Genomic DNA, 26,813 nt, shown 5'->3' on the forward strand with positions numbered 1-26,813 from the left:
TACGACGTTTCGCCAGTAATTACAACCAGCATTATCAGGCAGATAGCCAGAACTTTCCAGAACAATTCGTTTGCAACGGAACAGGAGGATGTGTCCACAGACCTGGCCATTGCAACACGTGGGCCCCGTGGCGCAATTGATAGCGCGTTGGACTTCTAGCGGAACTTGTGGCTGACATTCAAAGGTTGCGGGTTCGAGTCCCGCCGGGGTCGGTTATTTTAATCAATAAAAGAAACATTCGAACCAAAACACGCACGTAAGTTGATTGGTTCTCCATTGCCCCTCCCCTCTTTCCACATCCCCCGCCCCTCGGCGTGACTCTTTGAGGCTTGCCGTGACGTAAGGGACCATGTGGTTATTTACAGGCAACGTGAGTGGATCGTGGACAATCAGGACCATCAATAAGATTGTTTAAAAAATTTACCCGTAAAAACAAAGTTTTTCACTATAAATCCTTTATATGCGTGGCGGCGAGAGTCCTCTCGTTCCCTCCGGCTTGAGATGGCTGCCACCTATTGGTCAGATGATTGCCTGCCACCATTAAGCAATTGGTAATTAAATATAATTTGTTTTTTTCCTAACAAGTGTAAAGTTATGGACATTTTTTTTTCACGAACATTAATTGTCACGCACAACGAGTCTGTGTGCAAAATGTCAGCTCGATTGGATCACGGGAAGTGGGTTAAAAAACGACCGAAAGATTTGCACGGTCGTAAGCCGGCAAGCAAGCAAGCAAGTGAACTTAATATAAATGATAAAAAAATATATTTTTACATTTTTATGATAGAATATATTATTGTCATCAGTATGACATACATATACCAAGTTTGCAGTCGATACGACATTGGGAATTATGCTGAAATTGAGTTACAAGATTTGAGGATTCAACAGACACAGTGAGTTAAGTAACAAGTATAACCCGTAAAAACAAAGTTTTTCACTATAAATCCTTTATATGCGTGGCGGCTAGAGTCCTCTCGTCCTCTGGCTTGAGATGGCTGCCACCTATGGGTCAGATTATTGCATGGCAGCATTAAGCAATTGGTAATTAAATATAATATTTTTGTCCTAAAAAGTGTAACATTTTGGAAAAAACTTTTTCACGAATATTAATTGACACGCACAACGAGTCTGTGTGCAAAATGTCAGCTCGATTGGATTACGGGAAGTGGGTTAAAAAACGACCGAAAGGTTTGCACGGTCGTAAGCAAGCAAGCAAGCACGCACACAAGCAAGTAAGCAAGCGAACTTAATATAAAGGATTTTAAAAAGCGTGTAAAATGTTTAAATATATATATTTTTAAAATGTTTTTGTTAGAATATATTCTTGTCAGGTGGTCCCGTGGCGCAATGGATAGCGTGTTGGACTTCAAGCTGGAGCTGCGGTTGACATTCAAAGGTTGCGGGTATGAGTCCTGCCCAGGTCAGATATTTTATCAATGACTATACTTTCTGATCTCTCACGTTTAACACGTAGGCTTTCGCGACCAATACCGTCTATAATAAAGGGGGTTTTTTTTGGGGGGGGGGAGGGGGTTGGGTCACGTAAAGATCAATATGTCGTGAAACGTGCCACCAACTGACACGGCGAATTAGTAAACAAAACGTGCCAATTCGTTGCTCGTACAGCACGCCGGTGTGTTGGAGAGGAAATCCACAACATTTACAAAAAGAGTACGACATTTGGCCAGTAATTGCAACTGGTATCATCAGGTGGACAGCCGGATTCGGGGAGACATCCTCCCAGTCTCGTGGCTTTCTATAGATTTTAGATGAAAGGGCTTCATCTGCTCGGTTGAAGGGCAAATCCACAACATTTACAATCTGGATTTAAAGCTTTCGTGACTGCAGGGATTCATCTTCTTGGTTCTTTCGGTAAAGTGACTTTACCGAAATAACCAAGAAGATGAATTCTCACGACGTTTCGGCCACAACGCAAGCAGCCGTCCTCAGGTGAAGAACATGCCTCGACTCTAAGACCTGTTCTTCACCTGAGGACGGCTGCTTGCGTTGTGGCCGAAACGTCGTGAGAATTATTTAATGTTTTATTTTTATTATTTTATTATTTCCCTTCTACGTGACTTTACCGAAAGAACCAAGAATATTTACAATCTGAGTACGACGTTTCGCCAGTGATTACAACCAGCATTATCAGGCAGATTGCCAGAACTTGCCAGAACAATTCGTTTGCCACGAAACAGGAGGATGTGTCCACAGACCTGGCCATTGCTCCATGTGGGCCCCGTGGCGCAATGGATAGCGCGTTGGACTTCTAGCGGAACTTGTGGCTGACATTCAAAGGTTGCGGGTTCGAGTCCCGCCGGGGTCGGAAATTTTAATAAATAAAATAAACATTCGAACCAAAACACGCACTTACGTTGATTGGTTCTCCATCGCCCCTCCCCTCTTTCCACATCCCCCGCCCCTCGGCGTGACTCTTTGAGGCTTGCCGTGACGTAAGGGACCACGTTGTGATTTCCAAGCAACGTGAGTTGAGCGTGGACAATTTGGGCTGTCAAAAAGATTTTTTTTAAATATAAATGTTAAAATTGTAATGATAGAATATAGTATTGTCATCAGTATGACATACCTATACCAAGTTTGCAGTCGATACGACATTGGGAATTCTGTTAAAATTGAGTTACAAGATTTGAGGATTCAACAGACACAGTGAGTTAAGATAAAAAGCGTGTAAAATGTTTAAAAATATATATTTTAAAATGTTTTTGATAGAATATAGTATTGTCATCAGTATCACCTAAGTATATCAAGTTTGAATTTCGATTTAAAGCTTTCGTGACTGCAGGAATTCATCTTCTTGGTTCTTTCGGTAAAGTCACGTAGAATGGAAAAAATAAAATAATAAAATAAAACATAAGCTAATTCTCACGACGTTTCGGCCACAACGCAAACAGCCGTCCTCAGGTGAAGACCAGGTCTGTCGGGGAGACAGCGTCTGAATGAAACAGCACCATGCTTGGAGCGTATATTTACCAAGTTTGCAGTCAATAGCACATTGGGAAGTGGGTAAAATTTGAGTTAGAAGATTTGTTGAGGTTTCGACAACAGACGGAGTGAGTTAAATAAAAACGTGTAATAATAAGAAGAGGTTTTAGCCCTTTCTGGTGATAAGATATTCAGACACCAAATAGATATCTGTTTTGTATTGGCGCTTCTATCAGCAAGATTGGTGATCTCCTCGCAGCCTGCTTTTATTGGAGAACCACAGCGCCCCCAATGAACCAAAGTGCGTTTCGATTTAAAGCTTTCGTGACTGCAGGGATCAATCTTCTTGGTTTTTTCCGTAAAGTCACGTAGAAGGGAAGTAATAAAATAATAAAAAATATATATTATATAATGTTTATATTTTATTACTTCCCTTCTACGTGACTTTACCGAAAGAACCAAGAAGATGAAACCTTAGAACGTGTTTTGGTTCGGAGTTTTTTGTTTATTTATTAAAATATCCGACCCCGGCGGGACTCGAACCCGCAACCTTTGAATGTCAGCCACCAGTTCCGCTAGAAGTCCAACGCGCTATCCATTGCGCCACGGGGCCCACCTGTAGCAGTGGCCAAGTCTGTGGACACTTCCTCCTGTTTCGTTGCAAACGAATTGTTCTGGCATGTTCTGGCTATCTGCCTGATGATGCTGGTTGTAATTACTGGCGAAACGTCGTAATCAGATTCTAAATGTTGTGGATTTGCCCTCCAAGCCAGCAGATGAACCCCTTCCGTTTAAAATCTACAGAACTCCATGCCCATCTCTAAACCTTTATAAACAGTTTGCCTTTAGAGGCTAACCCCCCTTTTCCTGATGACGATCGCTTGTGTTGCGATCGAAACGTCGTTTTTTTTGTTTTTATTTATATTCATTAGTTTATTTTGATTATATTTAAATGACCAAAAGAACAAGGCTACAGTCTACATTATAGACTGCTAGTCCACTCACGCAGCTTAATAACCAGTGCTACAGTCTACATTATAGACTACCAGTACACTCACCAAACTTAATAACCAGGCTACAGTCAGTCTCAAGGCGTAGCCATGGAGTCAACATTGGGAGGGACCAAATTTTCTAGGGTGTCTGGGGGTCCCAACCCAGAAAAATATTTAAATTTTAAAACTCATTTCCTGCCTAAAATATTAAAAAATTCACTAACACATGGGATGGACTTTTTATTACTTTTTAAATCCTTTATATTAAGTTCGCTTGCGTGCTTGCGTGCTTGCTTGCTTACGACCGTGCAAACCTTTCGGTCGTTTTTTAACCCACTTCCCGTGATCCAATCGAGCTGACATTTTGCACACAGACTCGTTGTGCGTGACAATTAATGTTCGTGAAAATTTTTTTCCAAAATTTTACACTGTTTAGGGAAAACAAATTAAATATTTAATTACCAATTGCTTAATACTGCAGACAATCATCTGACCCATAGGTGGCAGCCATCTCAAGCCAGAGGACGAGAAGACTCTAGCCGCCACGCATATAAAGGATTTAGAGTGAAAAACTTTGTTTTAACGGGTTATACTTGTTTACAATAATGTCTAATAGTGTATTGCATTACATTGCTCTGTTTTTATTTTTTTCCCATTTATTGTTTCATTGTATGTAATGGAAGAGATAAAGTACAACCATAACCACAATCATATAAACAGAAATCTACGCATTGATTTATATGGCCAAGGTTTAGCAAATTGTTCTTTTTATTTACATAGCATCGCAATTTTTTTTATAGCAATATATTGGGGGAGACAATTTTAGCATATTTTAATATTTCTATTATAATATTTCTATTATAATTACGGCCTTGGCCAGTCTACATTAGTTGTTTTAGTTTTGTTTTTTATTCACTTTATTTTTAAATCCTTTCTGTTAAGTTCACTTGCTTGTTTACTTGCGCGCTTACGACCGTGCAAATCTTTCGGTCGTTATTTTAACCCACTTCCCGTGATCCAATCGAGCTGACATTTTGCACACAGACTCGTTGTGCGTGACAATTTATTTTCGTGAAAATTTTTTTCCTAAATTTTCCACTTTTTAGGAAAAAAAAATTTCACTATCACAATCATATATTTTTCCTAAACACAGAAAATTATTCAAGAAAACAACTAAAATGTACAATGTAAACAATCAGACAAAAACTGAAAACCTTATAATCCTTATATACGACTTTCCTTATATTTAATTTAAAATACCAATGTGATAAAAATGAAACTCTTACTCAAGAAAAACAGAAATGAATAATAAAATAAAACCGATGCCACGCATATAAAGGATTTATAGTGAAAAACTTTGTTTTTACGGGTTAATTTATTATTATTATTATTTTCTATCTACGTGACTTTGCCCAAAGAACCAAAGAATAGGAGTGAGGTGACATCACTAAGCGCGATGACGTCATCACGCTGCGGGCCCAATCAACCTGATCGGGCCCTCCTGCGTGGTGACGTCACCGCACTCAAAATAAAAGGAGCGTGGTGACGTCACCTCCTGTTCATTGGGGCGCCGAAGGTTGGTGACGTCACCACGCTCAGGTTGATTGGGGCGCCGTGTTCTGACTCCCCAATCACCCGGAGCGTGATGACGTATGTGGTGACGTCACCACGCTACATTCAATTGGAGTGCAGTGATGTCACCACGCAAAGGCACCCCATTCAACTTGAGCGTGATGACGTCATCACGCTCCGGCGCCACAATCAGACTGAGTGTGGTGACGTCAACACGCTCCATTCAACCTGAGCGCGGTGACGTCATGTTAAGAGAAAAAGAACCAGTTCCCGTTGAAAGTCCGGTTTATTGTGGCGCCGCTACGGAGTGACGTCATCGCCCTCAGGCTGACTGGAGCGTGATGACGTCACCGCATTCTTTTTTGACAGGAGCGTGGTGACGTCACCAAAGCTCCGGTTCATTGGGGCGCAGCTGCTGTGACGTTACCGCGCTCACGTTAAATAGAGCGTGGTGACGCCATGACGTTCCGGTTGTTGAGGCGCCGCTGCGTGGTGACGTCAACGCGCTCAGGTTGAATAGAGCGTGGTGACGTCACTAGACAGCGGCACGTTACGTAACCTGAGCGCGGTGACGTCACCGCGCAGTGTCGTAGACTTCATATCCGGAACCGGCCTGTTAACAAAGGCCCATACACAGACAAAGTTCCACGTGGGGGGCAAGGTTACATGTGGCTCCGTGGCGCAATGGATAGCGCGTTGGACTTCCAGCTGGAGCTTTGTGGCTGCGGGTTCAAATCCCGCCGAGATCGGACATTATAAATAAATTATCCAGATATAAAATTAGTTATCCAGATTATTGAAGGGTAAAAAACTCAACATACGTTTACGTTAAAATAGTGGCCTCATACAGTGTACATAACACGATTTTGGTTCCTGGGTAGTAAGTGATATTTCCTAATTGATTCTAAATTTGAAGCTTTCATGACTGCAAGGATTCATATTCTTAGGTTTTTTTCGGTAAAGACACGTAGGTAAAATTTTTAAAACTTTACCGAAAAAAACCTAAGAATATATTTCCTAATTGCTTATATCTCAAAAGCATAGACAATTGCTATTATTCCCCACATGCCTTGCTTTTGTGACCAGGACTTTATGTGAAGGAACGACACGAATGCACACCACGTTTTCTTATGGAAAATAGGTACATTTCAAAATATCACTGTCCTGGTCACAAAAGCAAAGTTTGTGGGGAATAATAGCCTTTTTCTGTACTTTTGAGGAACTACGCAATTAGAAAATAACACTTACTACCCAGGAACTAAAAAACATTTTTTTGTTACACAGTGAATTTGTCACTGGCTGCTCTTCAGAGCAGATTAGCTTTTGAATATGAATAGCTTTTGATTGTTTCATTCACAATTTTATGCGGTTTGCACGATTGCAGTTGAGGATGGCATTCATCCAGCAGTAGATCGACCAAGACCGATCAAGAGCCCGGAGGACGGAAAACCCCATACAAGCCACGTGCCCTCTAACCTCCCGTCCAGTGGCACACGTGGTGACAAGAGGTGAGATTTTTCCTCCACCATAACAGATGTTTTGTTGTTGCAAGTGAGACTCTATCCTGAGCGCTTTCGTTCTCATCTGGTTAAAGTAAATAACCTTGAAACTCCTTCTTCTTGGTTCTTTCGGTAAAGTCACGTAGAAGGGAAATAATAAAATAATAAAAATAAAACATCATAAAATACAATTCTATTTTTCGATTTAAAGCTTTCGTGACTGCAGGGATTCATCTTCTTGGTTCTTTCGGTAAAGTCACGTAGAAGGGAAATAATAAAATAATAAAAATAAAACATAATAAAATAATTCTCACGACGTTTCGGTCACAACGCAAGCAGCCGTCCTCAAGTGAAGAACAGGTCTGTCGGGAAGACAGCTATGAAAAGTTCTCCAGTGACGCTACAATCCAATTCACATCCACGCACATGAATTGATTTCGTTGTTTCATCTCCGCAGCGGTGGCCGCTTTCTCTTGGAATCTGTTCGTTTCATTGTCAGTCCATCATCCCCAGTCTCATCCGTGCGCCCTCTTAGACATTGGGTGTCCTGCCCAAACACACACACAGAGTAATCTTGATTACTAGTCAACGTCTCTGATTTTCATCATCAATGTCCTTGTGAGTTTTACTTTCATTATTTAAAAAAATAATATATATTTTTTCCATCCATTTGTCAATCCAGGGCCTCCGCACGCCGTCCAGGTGATGGGGAATCGGTTGGACATACTTGGCCCTGCTGGTTAATGTGGGGATGTGGGGTGGGGGCCGTCCATAAATGACGTCACGCACCTAGGGGGGAGGGAGTCAGACATTTGTGACGATGTGTGACGAGGGGGGGGGGGGGGTAAAAATGTGACGTCACATCAAAATGCGCAACTTTAAATAAATATAGAATTATTATAACACTAATTGTTGGAACTTGATACAGTAAATTTAGCTGTGACGGTCCCACCTGATGACGGAGACTTGTGTTGTCTCCGAAACGTCGTGATTTATTATTTTATTTCTATTAATTTTATTATTTTTTTCCCACGTGACTTTACTGAAAAAAACCTAAGAGTATATAACAACACTTCTACAACATCAGAGTGCAGCGCCACATTAAATACGCACTTCAATGACAATAGCTTAAAGCGATTTGAAGCATGTTTTATTTTCAAAATGGACATATGGTTTTGGGGGGGGGCAGACCTTTGTGACGTCATATTTGAGGGGGGGGGGGGTCTGACTTTTTGTGACGCCGTGTGACGAGGGGGGGGGGGGGGTCAAAAATCGTCCAAAATCGCGTGACGTAATTTATGGACGGCCCCGTGGTAATATGACGGGGTCTTGAGGACCCGTTCGGACCTCGCTCGCCGCTCATCGCAAGCCCTGGCCGGGAATCGAACTGATCAGGTAAGTTACGATACAGACAAGAAGAAATAAAACGAAAAATAACCGAACCTCGACTTAAAATTGTGGCAATGTATCGAATCGTGGCAGGAGAAGGTCCTTTTCCATGGTTACTCGTTAATAATATGACGTGTTTCCATGGTTACTCGTTTATAATACGTGTTTCCATGGTTACTCGTTTATAATATTACGTGTTTCCATGGTTACTCGTTAATAATATGACGTGTTTCCATGGTTACTCGTTTATAATATGACGTGTTTCCATGGTTACTCGTTTATAATATTACGTGTTCCCATGGTTACTCCTTGCTATGGTTTCCGGTTAAGCCAATGTTACTTTGCTTTTATCTCTTGTCTACTTGTTTCTATATTTTTAGCTAATAATAATATTTGTTTTTGCCTCTTCTAAATGGTTTAACGCGTCGGCTTTCGCGACCCCAATATGTTTTAAATGTTAAGTTATACGTTGCCATGGTGACGCGGTGTTGGGAGGAGGGGTGTGTGGCTAGAGGGACCGGAAACGCGCCCCTCCCCCTCGCAGGCACGTCACCACCTCCCACTAGAACATTCCAGCACGTCGTGACGTCACTTCGCAGCTACGTCACGCCTGGGCACGCTACAAATGACGTCACCGACTAGGCCACGCCCCCACCCGTTGAAGCCACGCCCCCTCCCCTCCTCTCATTAACCATCGCGTGGGCAAAGCCAGCGCTGAGGAGATTTTTGTGTGTTTTGTTGTCACAGTCGCGCTCGCTCCTTCGTGTAAGTTCCCACCGTGTGTACCCTTCACTTCGACGAGGCGGAGAATGCTCGAGAAGCTGGCGGAGAGCAGCGCCATTTACCGCAAGGAGAGGCGTCGGTTGTCGCGTCTCTTCGGCCTTCTGGACGTGAACCGCGACGGTCACATCTGCGCGCAGGATCTCACCGAGGGCGCCAAGATCCTGGGCGTCAATCGCACGCAGAGCGAGCTCATGGTGAGTAGAATGAAAGTTGTTAAAAAAATAGAAAAAGTAAAAAAAACGGCGGGAATTTTTTTTTTGAGGTGATGTTTTTTTTTTTGGGCTTTGAAGAGAGCGGCGTTGTATTTGGTAGAGCGGATAAGCGCCGGCGGAGGGTTACGCGCGCTCTGATTGGTTGCCGAGCCCGCGCGCGCCACGCTTTGGCCAATGGGTGAGCAGCACCTCGGCTCCGCGTGTGCGAAATGTAAAACGTCGCCGGTTTACGCGAATTAATCAACGGTAGATCATTAACGACAGATAATTAACGATATGTTAATTGTTTAAGGACAATGGCTCCCCTCCGAATGCCGTGCCCCCTCTCCCCTCTGTGTATCTCCTCGTACTCTTACGTTTGTGTTAATACTCGAACATTGATTATTTTTGAGGCGTGGGGTTTCTTAGGTTTCGCCGTTAAACCGGCGTTTTGCATCAGCCACGTGTCCATGGGGGTTGAGAATGCACAGTGACTTAGACACACACACAACCGATATATACTAAACATTGTAAACTGTTGATTATGTTTTGTTTATTACGTAAGGCCCACTATGCTATGTAAGGAGGGGGGGGATTATGGGACGTGGCAACGTACGCAGATGTATTTGCAGAGGCGCTGGTGTGGCGCTTAAGAATGCGAGTGTTTGACAACGACGGGAAAGTTAGGATAATAATACATTGTAAAGGATAAACAAAGTTAAAATCTTGCCCCAAAGAACTGCACGTGGGAATTGTTGTTGTATCGTTGGTAAGCTTGTAATGTTAGTGGCGAGGCGCATATCGATTTGTATATGGAGATATTTTTTTGTTAAGAAGATGAATCCCTGCAGTCACGAAAGCTTTAAATCGAAATTTAACTCTAAAACTAGTTTTTATTTTACCAGGTAAGGACCACTGAGCTATGTAGCTCTTTTTCAGAAGTCACGATTGAAGGCCCGTGTGGACATTTATATAGGCGGCCAAATATTATAAAGCGAGTTGATTTATAAATGTGGAGAGGGGAAAAAACCCGGAGGACCCGGAGAAAAATCCACGCGACCACAGTGAGAGAGACACCGCAAACTCAAAATATGCACAGCAGCAGGCGTCGGGTTCGGAATCGAATCCACGACCTCTTGTATATCAGACGAGGTCGTTAACATCTCCGAGCCACCGTGATGATTATGAGCGAGAGAGACACGCAAACTCCAAATATACAACGGGCGTCAGGGTAGGGATCGAACCCACGACCTCCTGCACACCAGGCGAGGTAGTTAACATCTCCTCGCCACCGTGATGATGATGAGAGAGAGACGCATACTCCAAATACTGTATACAACAGGCGGCAGGGTCTGGATCGAACCCACGACCTTTATACCAGGCAAGGTAGTCAACATCTCGCCACCGTGATGATGATGAGAGAGACGCAGACTCAAAATATACAGCAGCAGGCGTCAGGGTCGGGATTGAACCCATGACCTCCTGCACACCAGGCGAGGCAGTTAACATCTCCTAGCCACCGTCGTCATGATGAGAGAGAGACACGCAAACTCCAAATATACAGCAGTAGTCGGGGTCGGGATCGAATCCACACACTATTGTATACCAGGCGAGGTAGTCAACATCTAGCCACCGCGACGTCCCACAACACCACATGTGTGAAAATTGGCGGTCTTTAATGGGGCTTAGACCCCTCCCACCCCTTACTCTTATTGTTGTGTAATTCTTACATAAGTCAGGAGGGTTTACCGGTAGCCCTCGCCACAGATGTCCAGCCGTGGCTAAATTCACCGAGCAAATGTCCTCATCGCTACTTGCCTACTCCACAGATTACCATGCGGCTTCTCAACACAACTTCCTGTGTAATTAAGAATACACCTTGGCAAAGCCTCGCTGACTCTCTCGTTATACGCTTTAATGAGGGTCCTGAATTCGGATGTTCGGCCAATGCCGTTGGCACGGTTGGCTACGTATGGTGGGGTAAGAATCTTCTTGGTTCTTTCGGTAAAGTCACGTAGAAGGGAAATAATAAAACAATAAAAATAAAACATAATAAAATAATATAATAAAATAATATTTGTTTTTATTTCCCTTCTACGTGACTTTACCGAAAGAACCAAGAAGATGAATCCCTGCAGTCACGAAAGCTTTAAATCGAAATTTAGTGGGGTAAGAAGTTTAACAGACATCGGGATCTGAATATTTATACTGGAGGAATGAAGCACTTTTTTTATACAGATGTCCAGTAAAACACTTGTGGGAAGAGACACGGGAGTAACCCCAACATTCACGGGATGGGTAACACTCAAAGTTTTGCACAGACGGATTCAACAATCCATTGCCGCACTGCCATATTGTGGTGGCCTCGCACAAGTCTGAATGGAAAACGGCAGCGGATTTAGCTCTAATCCACCAGGAGCTTAAATCTCCTCTTAAGAGGCTGACTTTTGTTCAGGTTACATAATGGGTCACCTTGTGCCGGAGTAAGGCGGCATTTTATGAGTGCGTTTCGGGTGACTGCCATTCTTTATCGCCCGCTATATATTTTACCGGAGCGTCATTTGACGCATGTGTTTTTTATCATGGGACATTTTTGCCAGTATCAAAACATAAAAAAAGGTTTTACCCTTTCTGGCAAGGAACCAAGTCCGCATTAACCACACACCTGTGGTGAACATGCAAACAAACCGGCTCTGAAAGTATATGCATTGTCTTTTTGAAACTGAGTTTTTATTCATTAGAGATTTTTTTGAGTTAGATCGCGTAAATATATCAATGTGTCGTTAAACCCGCCGCCACCCGACACAGCCAACTAGTAAGGGTTGTCACGTAAACAGAACGTGGCCAGTTCGTCACTAGTACAGCACGCCGGTGTGTTGGAGAGCCAAGCCACAATATTTACAACACACCGGTGGAGATTTTACGCTGGTACAATGGGAATGGACAAGCCCCGACCCCCTCCGGTGCTGCTATCGGTCAGGGAGGAGGATGAGGGGGAGTCTCCCGTTTGTTATGGAAAATTATGAGCCGTGGCAACATACTGAGACGCATTTGCAGCTGCGCTGGTGTGGTGCATCCGAATGCGCGGGTTTGGCAACGGGAACGTTAGGTAAATAATACATTGTAAAGGATAAAACAAATTCTTGCCCCAACAAAACTGCGTGTGGTAATTGTTGCTGTATTGTTGGTAAGCTTGTAATGGTAGTAGTGGTGAGGCACATAGTGATTTGTATATGGAGATATTTTTTTTGCTGTACTAAAGTAAAGCTCTGAAGCTCGTTTTTATTTTACCAGGTAAGGCTCACTGAGATGCTATGTAGCTCTTTTTCAGAAGTGACCTGGCTATCACAATTGATAGCTCAACAAAGTGGCTTATCGTGTGGATATTTATAGCAGTCAAATAATCTAAACGCATATTGCAAAATGTGGAGGGAAAAGCCTGGAGGACCCGGAGAAAAATCCACGCATCCACGGGAAAAAAACATGCAAACTCCAAATATTCAGGCGTCAAGGTTTGAATCAAGCCCACGACCTCCTCCATACCTGGCGAGGTAGTTAACATCTGGCCACTATGGTGCCTTTTAGTCAACCTTTATAACGTTCGTTCTAGATTTGAAGTTTTCGTGACTGCAAGGGTGCCATACTCTTTGGTCTTTTTCGGTAAAGTCACGTAGGTAAAAAAGAAAATAAATAAATTTAATCACGACGTTTCGGAGGCAACACAAGCTTCCGTCTTCAGGTGGGACCGTCACAGCAAAATTTTATAACGTTCCTTTGGAGCCATCCACCTTCAAACTCCAGATTATCTCAAACGCCCCTGTCAGGCCACTCATTAGAGAGACCACCTCACCCCAATACTAAAATTCACCCTGTGGCAGAGGTCGCAAACGGGTTTTGATTCCTTACCCGTACCCGGCCGCACCAGGGTCGCAAATGGGTACCCGTACCCGGCCGGCTACGGGTAGCCGTTCCCTACCCGTACCCTACCCGAAATGAGTGACAAACGGTTACTCACCAGTGACTCACGGCCTACCCGTACCCGGCCGCACCAGGGTCGCAAACGGCTACCCGTACCCAGCCGGGTACGGGTAGCCGGGTATCGGGTAGGGTACGGGTATTGGGTACCCGGTTGCGACCTCTGCCTTGTGGCTCCCAATTCAATCGCAGATCAATCCCGACATCTCACTGGGCGTCTCCCCGTGGACTGCCTTCTCGTCTCGCTCTGCCACCCACCCCTCCCCATCAGCACACTCGCCGGTCCAACAACCAAAAGAGCATCTCTCGAAATCCCCCAGTCGACGTTCGTCCGGTGTGTTGAGGTCACTCATTCTCCCTCTGCTACCCTGGTAAAAAACTAAAAAGAATAATGAAAGTTTGACGACAACAGGAGCAGCATTAAAAGTGTGTTGCTTAGAAAAATGGAAGGAACCAGAAACAGCGGAAGACCTAACTGATAATGGCTTGATGATGACATAAGAGATTGGTGCCAGAAAGCTGTGGCACTGCTTGGGCAAATTGTCACCAAACGGAGAGGAAAGTTGAAACAAATGACAAAATGTCCAGTGGATCTGCCCATAGACCGTGATGATAATGATGAATAGTCCTTTCCTCCCAGCTCTCCGTGCTGTCGATTCCCTGCCCCTGTTCAAGTCCAGGCCCAAGACGTTCTTCCCCCCCCTGATCTGTGTACGACCGACTGCCTCTCCGTATACAATAAATATGCTTCCCACTGTTTTTATGTAGAGTCTTGGGATACGATCACAGATGCTGTATATATATCCATATTCTGTTGTATACACAGACGGATGTCCACATGAGTATTCACGGAGACTGACTTGCATTTTTTCCCCTACAGTCTTACAATGCGGTTATATTTTGATGCTATATTAATCCACATTGTATTTGATCGCACTGCGTCTTGGGGTGCGGTCACATTTAGATGCCATATAAGTCCACATTGTATTGAATTATGTTTGTAATTTTCATTAACAATGTCCTCAGCGGACGTAATCTATTTCCTGGCTGTAGCAATGCATATTCTGCGTCTTCTTTATTAATAGAACTAAGGCACGGCTCGTGGCGCACGCTTGGACTAGCACTTGCGTACAGGAAGTCCTCCAGTCAAAGGGAACGAACGGAACAAGACCAAACAATGGATCATACATCTGTCCCAGCCATCCGCATGGATCGTGCACATGGGAAAAGGGGTTGGCGAGGTTTTTACTTAAGTATGTAAAAAAAAGTAAGTTACGTCCCGATACACAGAAGACCCATTGTGCTGCGCCAGTCAGGCGCCGCTGTGGTCGATGGGTTCAAGGTTGGCTGGGAGAGACGGAGAGAAAAGGCAACTTTTACTCTCCCCTCCCCCCCCATATCTCCATGCAAACAATTTTGCCGTACAGTGACACGATACTGCGACACAAGCGAGCGTCATGCAAATTTATGATGACAGACACATTTGATCTCTCTCACGCTCGGTGTTGAGTCAGCGGGGAACACTTTGTTCTTTTCGGAGGGGGGGGTGGGTGGTGAGTCACTGCTGATTGCGGGGCCTAACCCGCGCAGGTAAGAGCATGCCGTGTGGAAATGCTGTAAATATTTTTTTTTGCGCAGGGCTGTTATAGCTGGAGTGATGGGCCGTGGGGGTGGGGGAGGATTTAATATCGTCATCGGGAATGCATCGCTTGTTGGAATTTGGTCATAACGCTAAGGGGAGGTTTGTGCCCAAACAGTGGCATCCACAATGCTTTCACGGGTGTTTAATATTTTTTTTAAATAAATAGATTGTTTTACATGTTAAGGGGTGAATGTAAAAACCTAGTGCCTGAATGCATCATGTGTACCTATTACACACAACCTGTGTCAATTAAAAATGTGTCAGATTCCCACAATACAAAATGCGCCACCGTAAGCAATGCACAGTAACACCCTTCATAAATAAACAATAAATATCCTTGCCGAATTGGACTCGCCTGCTTATATAAAGTTAACGTGCGTAACTTGCCTAAGGCCTCGTGACTGGAATACACCACATCTCAGAAGCGGAGCAAGGTTGAGCCTGGATAGTAGTGCTTGGATGGGCAGTTCGCCATGCCTGGACTGATGTTATAGGCTGCTTCAAGGCTACGCACCTCCGATTTGCACTGGTCGGCTTGCTAAAGTATGGTCTAATAACCCCCACGTACAAGCAAACTTTTGGATTGGTTTTGATCTCCTGGGTCTCATCAGCACATTCCACCTTAAGCAAATCTTGCCGGATAACATCTGGAAAGGCAAGGGGCCAATGGACTGAAACATTTTGCTTTATATGTGCAGTCACGAGAACTGTGATATTTTGCCTTTTGCCCATAAATGTCCACGTGACATAATGAGTTTGTGTACGAGAATGCTGATGTTATGCACCCTCCCCTGGGACATTGTAGGGTGGCATGGAATTTAGGAAGGCAGTGCTGTCTCGAAGCAGAGGGGAGGGGACCCTATTAGGGTAGGCGTGTGGGCACTTGGAATGCATGGTCACGAGATTGGGAGGCTAATGTATCCGGTGTCTTGGCGTGTGTGGATTGTTACCCTTACCGTATTCTCTGCATTATAAGACACTACGGAAAGTAAAATGCACCCAAAGTTATACAGATCTAGTCTCGCACACACACACACAGCTACCGGATTATACAGCTTGCTCCATAAATGTTTTAACACTTATATGGGACTATCGTTTTTAATGGAAAAAGAACGGATAATACACTGTAAAATGATAACAAATGTATGTTAATAGCTTCAAAAAGTCAGTTCCACCTATTCACCATCATTGTCAACACATGCCTGGAATCTTCTCCGGGTGGTCTTAATGGCCCAGAGGCACATTTCTTGTGGTATTGTTGCAAATTCTCGTAAATGTTAACATTTTTTTAAGCATCCTGTATTATAAAGCTCACCCCCAACTATTTTTTGCTTTAAAATACAAGGAAAAACGTGCATCTTATAATCTGGCTAATACGGTATAACTATTAGCACATCATGGATAGTCGATGCCGTCTGTGGTGTGCAATGGTTAGCACGCTGGGCTTTAAATCCATGCGTCGGACATTCAATCCTCTGCCGTTGTAATCGGAGGGCATTCCCCCACCTCCGTCCGGCCAACGCTATTAGTGGGTATACAGCAAAGTTGGTCGATTTTGCAGGTCGTATCTGGTGGGGTCATGTGTGGGTATTCCGACCTCTTCAGAGACTTCTAGATCTGAAGCTTTCGTGACTGCAAGGATTCATACTCTTAGTTTTTTTGGTAAAGTCACGTAGGTAAACAAATGAAATTAAAATTAATAAAAATAAAATAATAAAAATCACGACGTTTCGGCGGCAACACAAGTCTCCGTCATAAGGTGGGACCATCACAGCCAGATTTGCTGTATGGGACCGTCATAGCCAGATTTGCTGATATAGCAAATCTGGCTGTGACGGTCCCACCTGATGACGGAGACTTGTGTTGCCTCCGAAACGTCGTGATTTTTATTATTTTATTTTTATTAATTCGAATTTCATTTTTTTTACTCTTCAGAGATGCTTAACCAGCGTGAATGAGTAGGCCAAAGACCGTCCAGAGGAGGCTCTCTCGGGGAGTTTTTCCCAAACTCGCGAGCCCTCGTGCTCTGCCCCCACCCCCCGTTCAAATGCAAAATGAACTCGTTCCACGCTGCACGCGCCGGATGATTGTTAAAACACGTTCCCGCGTGATGCGCACTAAGCAGTCTGCATCACGTTACACGTGTACACACACGCACGGAACGCATGCACGCACACACACACTGATGTCTTACTCTTAATTTGAAATGGCTGTATTAACGCAGACATCGTCGATTGCTTGACGCAGTGTTCTTCACTTATTTTCGGTGGGGGGGGGGGGGGGCGATACTTTCAGCGGTAAGACATCATGAGTGTGAGGGCCACCACATCACCACATTTGAAACCGCTGGGGTTTGACAGCAGCGCGATGATGGTGGGGGGAGTGTTTTAACATTCTTGTATTGTCAGGGGCCGTACGTCAGGGGCTGGTATTAAAGGCCACCAGGGGGGCCCGCCAGTGACCCCGCGGGCCTTGCAGTGAAGAATACCGGCCTCGTGCGTCACGGGGGGGGAGAGGTGGTGTTTAGCATTCCTTCGGGCGTATGTGGCACAGAACAGAGTTCGCAACCGGGTACCCGATACCCGTACCCTACCCGATACCCGGCTACCCGTACCCAGGCGGGTACGGGTACCCATTTGCGACCCTGGTGCGGCCGGGTACGGGTAAGGAATCAAAACCCGTTTGCGACCTCTGGCACAGAACGAGTTGCTTCGTATTTGAATTGGAGGAGCAAATTGTGGACGAGGATGGACGTTAGTGTGGTTGGGGTTGGGGGGGTGAGTTCGCGAGAACCCTCCCCTAGAGGTTATTTGGGGCACTCTTTAGTGGCGGGCCTGTCCACCAAGAGTGGCACGAGCAAGCAATCGCAGCACTGCAGCTTCCACAAGTACTGCTGCGTTGTTTAATGGTCTTCTTCTTGGTTCTTTCGGTAAAGTCACGTAGAATGGAAATAATAAAATAATAAAAATAAACCATAATAAAGTAATAAAATATTAATTTATGTATAATGTTTTATTTTTATTATTTCCATTCTACGTGACTTTACCGAAAGAACCAAGAAGATGAATCCCTGCAGTCACGAAAGCTTTAAGTCGAAATTGTTTAATGGTGTTCTGCTGCCACTTCTGCTGCTTCGTTTCCGAGACTTGGTCTCGTGATTTTCGCCAGCCTGTGATGTCAATGCATTGGAATGCACGGGTGGGTGTGAGTGGAGTGCAAGGGGCCCCAGAATGCCCCTGCTGGCTCTTGAATCTCCTCATTGAGCAAGAGGCGCCTCCCCCTGTTCTTCATGCTCCGGCGAGAAAAAATCTCCCCGCTTGGGAGCTGCTTCCAAACTCCCTTCCCCCCCCCCAGAGGGCTTCGCATGGCGCTAAGGGTGCACCACGTGACGTCGGGGGGGGGAGTTGCCGGTTGCGTTTTTCTTGACGCGAACGCTCTGTGCACCGGAATATTCTCCAACTTTCTTTGCGACTCGCTCTCAACGCGAGCTTGGAAGCGACCGCCGGGGGTGAGGTGTGTCCAAGAGGCCGGAGCGCCGAGCTGCCAATGCTGAGAGCCTCGCTTTGAATCCAAGCAGCTGTCTTTGGTTAAAGCACGTCCTCCTCGAGTGTTGCCAGCTGATGGTGGTCTCGGCGAGATCACCAATGACTTGCACGGCGACCCATACACTCACAGAGAAGACCCTAAGACTCGCTTTTAGACGCACAGACATGCAGGAATCCATGGGGTTTATTTGTCCGTTCATCAGTGAACCGGGCTGGGGCTGAGATCATCAACTCGCTACATTTGCATTAAAAGTATTTAGGGAAGTGTAAAAAAAAATGTCAATTCACAACTCAAACCGGGTTCTTACTCAAATGAGTGTGGGGTAATTTGCCATCCTAAGCCGGTGCTGGAAACCCCTCTTTCTGATGATAGCGGCGAGGTGACTTGCCTTCGAGTACGTCTTGAGTGCCTTTGTCAATCCACTGCTGGATGACGGCTTCCCCGGGTAAGGGCATGTCGAGGAGGTTATATGATCATACTTCACCACTGGTCAGCCAGCAGTAAATGGCACTGTTGAAGGTGTAATAGATAAGCACGTTTGCTGAACTGGGCAAGGTTATTATAAAAGCTCGGGGAAAAAGGGATCGTTGAACGGAATTCCAAAGTGGAGCAGTGCGAGGGAAGAATCGGAGTTTTTGTATTGTGACCTGCAGTGTGGTGAGTGAGTGGGTGAGTACGTGGGTGGGCGAGTGAGTGGGTGAGGACTATGTAATTTACGGTGAACTTATTACGCACTGCACGTAGCCAGCCGTGCTAGTCGGAGGTTTGGGAACGATTCCGAGGTGAGGGGTGATGCTTAACCCCGCCCTGTTTGTATTGAAAAGAAGACTGAACACACATACATAAAATCGCAACACAAATCTTAAAAAAGAAAAAATATATGAAAGGTGACGTTTGTGTAGTGGTCATTCTTCATAGCACATAGGCCGGGAGAGAAACACTGTACAATAAGAGTGCACTTAACACCACAGGGCCTCATGCGAATAACTTTTTTTACACGTTTTCTGATTACCAATGTTTAACTTGGGATACGAATAGTTACAAAATAGTTACTATTGAGCAACAATAATCAAGAAGTACTATTACTAAGAATTCCATTTTATATACAAAGTAAAGTTATAAAATGTTGCTGCGGAGAATGCTCGGCATTTTCGGGAAATGTTAGGGAAATGCAACGTGGCATTAATGCATTGTAGATGTCATTGATGGCAAGAAGTTGTGATGAGTAGGACACGTGTATGCGTGTTTGTGTAGAAAGGGCATTTTATGTGTGTACGTTGAACGTCTTTCGCACCGTACGTAGTCCACCATGCTAATCGGAGGTGCAGTGTTGAGTCTATGGGCAGTGTTGAGTCTATGGGCAGTGTTGAGTCTATGGGCAGTGTTGAGTCTATGGGCAGTGTTGAGTCTATGGGCAGTGTTGAGTCTATGGGCAGTGTTGAGTCTATGGGCAGTGTTGAGTCTATGGGCGGTGTTGAGTCTATGGGCGGTGTTGAGTCTATGGGCGGTGTTGAGTCTATGGGCGGTGTTGAGTCTATGGGCGGTGTTGAGTCTATGGGCGGTGTTGAGTCTATGGGCAGTGTTGAGTCTATGGGCAGTGTTGAGTCTATGGGCAGTGTTGAGTCTATGGGCAGTGTTGAGTCTATGGGCAGTGTTGAGTCTATGGGTAGTGTTGAGTCTATGGGCAGTGTTGAGTCTATGGGTAGTGTTGAGTCTATGGGCAGTGTTGAGTCTATGGGCAGTGTTGAGTCTATGGGCAGTGTTGAGTCTATGGGCAGTGTTGAGTCTATGGGCAGTGTTGAGTCTATGGGCAGTGTTGAGTCTATGGGCAGTGTTGAGTCTATGGGGCAGTGTTGAGTCTATGGGCAGTGTTGAGTCTATGGGCAGTGTATGTGTGTACGTTGAACTTCTTTCGCACCGTACGTAGCCAACAGTGCTAATCGGAGGTGCAACGCCTGCTTTAGGTAAATTGTTTTCTTTTTACAGTTTACCGCCAAGGGGCGTTGCAATATCGGCCAGAGGTCGGTGACTTGAGACAAAGATAAGGATTTGCATGTGTCAGGGCACTTGGGCAATATCCTCGGCAATTCCAAAGCGCCTTTACACGCACAGCTCATCTCGACCCCTACCATTGCACCCCCTCTACTGCTGCATTCCAACCGCGGGCATTGGGTACCCCGAATGCAGCAGGGTGTTGGAATGGTTTGAGATTCGACGCCCACCGGTGCAATTTTAACCTATGTGGCAGCTGCCCCTTGTACCGTCGCAGTGAGTACGCGGCACCCCGTCGCGCATTCGGGAGGAGGTTTTGCCAATCTCTTACACGGTACGATTGGTGGGATAGGTTTGGTGCGTGTGTGACTTGGTAACTGCTCCCGTTAGGCGAAGAGGGAATGTTTAAGTTGGTGAAGTGGGTTTTGTCACTCGGGGGCAATACGTCTTGTGCGTGTGCTTTTGTCAATTAAGTCGTTTGCGAGAGATTGTTTGGCAAATTTGGACCCGTGACATCGGCGCACGTGGCTTGCTGCTTGGAATAACATGACGGGATCTCTTCTTAACAGCCTCTGCGAAGTGGATGGCACGTAATATTTGTGGCTGATGCACCCGCAGTAGAGTATTCGCCAGGGTGGCCGCTGGGCTTGAAACGTGAACCGCTGTAACAAGCGGCGAACGCGCCACCAATGGTCGGGGCGTGGTGCTGGTCACCCACCCTCTCGTGTGCCGTGCCAGCCCACAGAGGTGCTCGCTTTACAGAGGTCGCAAACGGGTTTTGATTCCTTACCCGTACCCGTACCCGGTCGCACCAGGGTCGCAAACGGGTACCCGTACCCGGCCGTACCCGTACCCGGCCGGGTACGGGTAGGGTACGGGTATCGGGTACCTGATTGTGACCTCTGGGATGAAGCCATGTTGCAGGCGCGGGTGGGTTGATTCTAGGAACTTGAATTTTGAGAAGAGACAAGACGTTGGGAAAGGAGTAACAAACGGTTACTCACCAGTGACTCACGGTCTACCCGTACCTGGCCGCACCAGGGTCGCAAACGGGTACCCGTACCCGGCTGGGTAGCCGGGTATCGGGTAAGGTACGGGTATCAGGTACCCGATTGCGACCTCTGTCGCTCTAACAGCACTTGCCCCAACAGTCTGTCACAGGCTACACAGCGGATCCTTTTTTTTTCTGTGGTGAAGACTGCAAGAGCAGATCTTGGGAGGCCGGGTGTTGAGCGCGCGCAACAGTTTTAAGCAGAAGGAAGGAAGCAATGGCACACGAGTGGGAGGGGGTGCGGTAGGTGACATCGGCGGCATTCGCCATGGTGACCTCCCGTCTGTGTTTACAATAAAATAAGAATTCCCCGAAGTGAGTTTCTGTTTTCACATTTGATTCATTCCGAGAGTAGCGGTAGCCTCCTGCCACCTGGCCGTTATTTGCCCCTCCCTGTTTATTTTCCCGTTTTGCAGTTCCCACGATTTGTCGTTGAGCCGAGACTCCGGTGACACGGCTGGCGACACGGTCGCGTTGAGACCTCCGTTCTTGTGAACTGAACCCTGCTCCCCAAGCTTCCCTTGGCCCCCACCTCACCCCCCCTGCCCGCCCGCCTTCGGGGGGCCCTTGTGGCTGCGACCAACTATCCCCCAACCTCTGCCGCAAGAACGGCGCTCTCTCTCTCTCTCCGACTGGTGGGGATGGTTCTGTCTTGACAAAGCGAGAAATGCTCCTGAGGTTCCATCGGTGTGCGTGGCTGCTCTTCCTGTTTTCATCCCCGTCAGACCCCCGTGTTCCCGGGACGGGTCCAATCACAATGGCCCCCCTTCTGACCGTGCCGTTTCCCTCGGGCCTCTGCTAAACATAGGGTGTTTTTCTTTTTGTCTGACGTCCATACCGTTGTTTTATTGTGTTGGGGAGAGAGTCGGGGTGAGGTTTGTGGGGGACAGGCAGTGGGAAATACGAGAGGCGCACGCGCGCATGCGCTGGCACAGACAATGCTGGCACATGTGGCTCCGCAACGCTGAAATATGAAATGGCTCCGCACCCAAAGATAATGATGCCCTGTGTAGGCTTAACAGGGACTGTTGGGGCAAGTGCTGTAATCGAGCACCTATGAAGGTCGGCACAGAACACGAGAGGGTGGCCACCCACCCTCTCAGCACCACGCCTGACCGCCTTTGTCTCCCCAGTGCTGATGTTTTTACACGCCGCACCAGATACTCATTTGAAGCCGAGTCGACCGAGGGGAGGAGGCCCAGGACCGGTTCAGGTAATCGTCACTGGTGTTGTCCGTGAGCATGAATTAAACTCGGGTCGCCAGGTTCGTAGTGCAGCGCGCTGACTGTAACGCTCCCGCTTCCCACACACACACCCGCCACATTTAAAACAAAAATGTCATGCTCCCCTCCTCCCTCTCCTGGCCCTTTTATATACATGGCTGGCTCCATCCGTCTGATCCAAGTTCGGGCTCGAGAACGTAGGGCTGTAGAGAGAGGGGGAGGGCATCTGGGGCCACTTTGCCACGAGTCTCAGATCTGAGGGGGACCTCAAAGTGTAGAGGCGGCTTCGAACAAAGCAAATGGGTGGGGGGGTGGCTCAGAGAGGACCCGACGTGGCATTTTCCTCCCCACGGCCGTCGAAACCCTTTCGGCAAAAACCGAAAGACTTCTCCACGACTCTGCCTGTGTGTGGCTGAAGATTTGTTGTCTGATCTGATGTTTGAGGAGACCACCACGCTTGGGGGGGGGGTGGTCGGGGGAGGATGTCGCGATTTTGTTTTTGGAAATGTCTCGGGCGTGATTGACGGCGCCTGTTTTTGCGCATGTTTTGTTGGCTTTTGTTAAAACATTTTTTTTAATACTTTACAAAAAAACATTTCCCTCCAGCTGCCCCAAACACGCGGCTCGAAAATAATTAGCAGAATGGGAATAGAGATGCATTTATGTCAAAACCCTGTTAAGTTAGCACAGTGAAAGCTTATTTTCACTCGTGATTTTGTTCACACAGATCATAGGTCACAGCCCATTGTCATCTATAGGTCACGAGATGATGGAAGGGCAGAAGTCCTCTTCCTCCATACTGTTGGGCGTTAATTTACAAATAATGAAAAACCCCCTGATGTTCTCTACAGTCTCATGATGAAGTTAATCTGCGTTCCCACGTCTTGAGATGCATTTAGATGCTAGCCTCTTACCAAGTCATGGGTACTTAATCAGCAGAGGGCAGTGCAGTGAAATTCATGTGTGTGCTGTATTTGTATGTTCCCAAGTGTGTGCTCCTCACCATCACAAGTGATTGGATGGGTGACCGTCAGCTGTTGTATGTACGTACGTTGAACTTCTTTTGCACCATACGTAGCCAACCGTGCTACTCGGAGGTGCAGTGTTGAGTCTATGGGCAGTGTTGAGTCTATGGGCAGTGTGGAGTCTATGGGCAGTGTTGAGTCTGGGCAGTGTTGAGTCTATGGGCGGTGTTGTCTATGGGCAGTATGTATGCATGTTGAACTTATTTCGCACCAACTGTGCCAAACGGTAGGTGGATGGGAAGGACAACAAACTAAACGCAACAAGCAGTTTTCATGAAATGAGTTTTCAATCTAGATGACGATTTAAAGGTGCACACCTTTAGTGGCTTCCTAATATCGGAAGGATGAGCGTTGCGGACGGCCGCAGAAGCGTATTCGAAAACACCGCGCGATGTGGTGAACACTGTCTTTGTTCAGTGGCTAGCGAAAATCCGCTGTGAGGATGACCGGCGTTCTCTTGATCGTTTATGCTCCTTGACGAAATCAGCGAGGTCTTGCGGTTCATTTGTGGCAAGCACTTTGTGTGTAATATAGGCTGCTGCTGGACTGTTTCGTCAGCGCAGTGAAATGCAATTGTTGTACTGTATCGATTTAAAGCTTTTGTGACTGCAGGGATTCATCTTCTTGGTTCTTTGGGTAAAGTCACGTAGAAGGGAAGTAATAAAAGAATAAAAATAAAACATATTAAAATAATATAATTCTCACGACGTTTCGGCCACAACGCAAGCAGCCGTCCTCTGGTGAATAATGAAACACCACCAAGCTTGGAGCGTATATTTAAGCTGGGTTGGAGGGGGGAAGAAGAGCATTTACCATAAATATGCTAAATTCCTCTTGATATTCAAATTCTTTTGTCAAGGCGCTCTTCTTCCCCCCTCCAACCCAGCTTAAATATACGCTCCAAGCTTGGTGGTGTTTCATTCTTCACCTGAGGACGGCTGCTTGCGTTGTGGCCGAAACGTCGTGAGAATTATATTGTTTTATTATGTTTTATTTACGTGACTTTACCGAAAGAACCAAGAAGATGCTGTACTGTATTTAAATGTTTTGCTTTTCTGCTCCCCAGCGTGGCGAAGTATGCCCAAACAACCCCCACGAATGACACGGCGTGCGGGGGAAGACCTCATCCAGCAGTGGACAGGCGTAGCTTTAATATTTAGTTTGTAGTGTTTAGTAAGTGGAGCTCAGCGAGGGCTCTCCAATTCACACCCTCCTCCCAGGCCTCTCTCCTCTCCGCCCCCCGCACCTCGTCACCGATCCGATGTCCGCTAAGTCCACTAACGTCACTAGGCTGCTCTTGTTTCGCGCTCGCTGCCAACGCGCGCTGTGAACCGTGGCCTCCGTGGATTTTTTTTGTCGCTGCTGAACACGCCGCCATACGGCATGCACTGTAAATCATCATAATTTTTTTTTTGCTCTCTGGGGGTTTCAGGTTCGTGCTGTGTAATGTTAGCACCACGATGACCGTTTCTGAGTCGCTAATTTGCAGGATTGTGCCAAGCCGCTGGCACCGATGACCGTGCTTCACTTTTTATATTTTCACGCTTTGCATCTCAAGGTTGTGAAAGTGGCTGCGAATGGCTTTCTTAATCGAATGTCGACTTAAAAAGTGGATGTGCAGCTGCAGCCCTGAAATATCTGCTCTCTTCTGTCGCTGGCGAAAGGGCCCCTCCACTCAGGAGCTCCATTGAATGGAATTGTCCAAGAAGACGACCCCAATATTGTGTCGTAGTTAGTAGTAGGCGACTCCCGCAATCGAGTCTTGAGATGTGGAGGCTCGGTGACGTCCTGCTGGGAAATTGTAACGTAATTTTAATTTTCAAAGTCTATTCGTGTGAGCTCTTGCCCTGCCGGTCGGTGACTGCTCATTAAATCCCTGCCCCCCCCCGACGTTGATTTTCAGTCTCAGCTCGCATGCTTGCTGCCACCAATTGGAGCAGGGGGGGTGTATCCCCGAGTGCCGGCGATGCGTGGGGGGGCCCAACATTATTGAAGCCACGTTACCTTTCTGCGAAACGTCACTCTGAAATTCACGGAACTCCCGCCGTTTCCGGACAATGCTAGACGTCACGTCTCAACATGCCGTGCAGACGCACATTACCGTAAGGCCGTGTGCCCGACTGACGCTTGCAAAGAGAGAACATCTTCTAGCGCAGAGGAAAGACAAGGGGGCTTTTAGCCCCCGCCTCCCATCAAGCATCCTCCGCCGGTGCCAGGCAAAACAGGCAGTGAAAATGTTCTTTTACCGTAATCGGCCGCGCCAGTGTACATCGTGTGCAGGGGAGCGGGGTCCAGGCATAAAACACGGATGGTGGTGGTGATGATGATGGGTTCCGCTTGTTGATGTTCCAGCAGGGGAGTGGTGGTGTTTGGTGGTGATTGAGTGGGGGTGTGGTGGGGGACACTTTCTTCGTTTTCTAGGACATGACGCCGTCGCGTGCGTCATTACTGATGGCGGAGACAACATCCTTTCCGAGCAATCGCGGAAATTGCCGCGAACGGTGCCACTGCCGGCACGCGAGAGCGAGTGTTCGGCGTTGTGGTGGCTAGGAGATGTCAACTCCCTCGCCTGGTATACAGAAGGTCGTGGGTTCGATCCTGACCCTGTTGCCTGCTGTATATTTGGAGTTTGTGTGTCTCTCTCATCATCATCATCATCACGGTGGCTAGGAGATGTTAACTACCTCGCCTGGTATCCAGATGGTCGTGGGTTCGATCCCGACCCTGATGCCTGCTGTATATTTGGAGTTTGTGTGTCTCTCTCATCATCATCATCACGGTGGCTAGGAGACGTTAACTACCTCGCCTGGTATGTAGGAGGTCATGTGGGTTCCATCTCGACCCTGACGCCTGTTTTATATTTGGAGTTTGCGTGTGTCTCTCCCTTCCCTCCGGTCGAGTGGGTTTTTCCTTCCACATTGAGAAACAACCAACGTGCATTGAGTATTTGGCTGCCGTAAATTTCTACGTGATAAGCCACGTGGTTG

General features: G+C 46.5%; 1 protein-coding gene and 3 non-coding genes across 5 annotated transcripts in view; 3 read left to right on the top strand and 1 right to left on the bottom strand.

Annotated features, from left to right (window-relative positions):
* Positions 1-121: 121 nt before the first annotated feature.
* Positions 122-212, top strand: TRNAR-UCU (transfer RNA arginine (anticodon UCU)). The gene is given in 2 exon segments: positions 122-158; positions 177-212. It is a non-coding gene; the product is annotated as a tRNA-Arg (tRNA).
* Positions 213-2,238: 2,026 nt separating this feature from the next.
* Positions 2,239-2,329, top strand: TRNAR-UCU (transfer RNA arginine (anticodon UCU)). Its single transcript is given in 2 exon segments — positions 2,239-2,275; positions 2,294-2,329. It is a non-coding gene; the product is annotated as a tRNA-Arg (tRNA).
* Positions 2,330-3,468: 1,139 nt separating this feature from the next.
* TRNAR-UCU (transfer RNA arginine (anticodon UCU)) lies at positions 3,469-3,559 on the bottom strand. The gene is given in 2 exon segments: positions 3,469-3,504; positions 3,523-3,559. It is a non-coding gene; the product is annotated as a tRNA-Arg (tRNA).
* Positions 3,560-6,297: 2,738 nt separating this feature from the next.
* LOC133360162 (calcium-binding mitochondrial carrier protein SCaMC-2-B-like) overlaps positions 6,298-26,813 on the top strand; it is a 57,675-nt gene continuing 37,159 nt past the window's right edge. The window contains exons 1-3 of one of the 2 annotated variants that reach the window (XM_061578763.1): positions 6,298-6,313; positions 6,895-7,018; positions 9,201-9,375. In XM_061578763.1, the coding sequence (XP_061434747.1) occupies positions 9,208-9,375 (168 nt within the window). In that variant the 5' untranslated portion in view covers positions 6,298-6,313; positions 6,895-7,018; positions 9,201-9,207. Of the gene's footprint in view, positions 6,314-6,894; positions 7,019-8,294; positions 8,405-9,200; positions 9,376-26,813 lie in introns of those variants that run through there. The other variant, XM_061578761.1, reaches the window with a different exon arrangement.

The sequence above is a fragment of the Lethenteron reissneri genome, chromosome 67 (assembly GCF_015708825.2).
Source record: "Lethenteron reissneri isolate LAM-NWPU_2019-01 chromosome 67, ASM1570882v1, whole genome shotgun sequence".
Lineage (NCBI taxonomy): Eukaryota > Metazoa > Chordata > Hyperoartia > Petromyzontiformes > Petromyzontidae > Lethenteron > Lethenteron reissneri.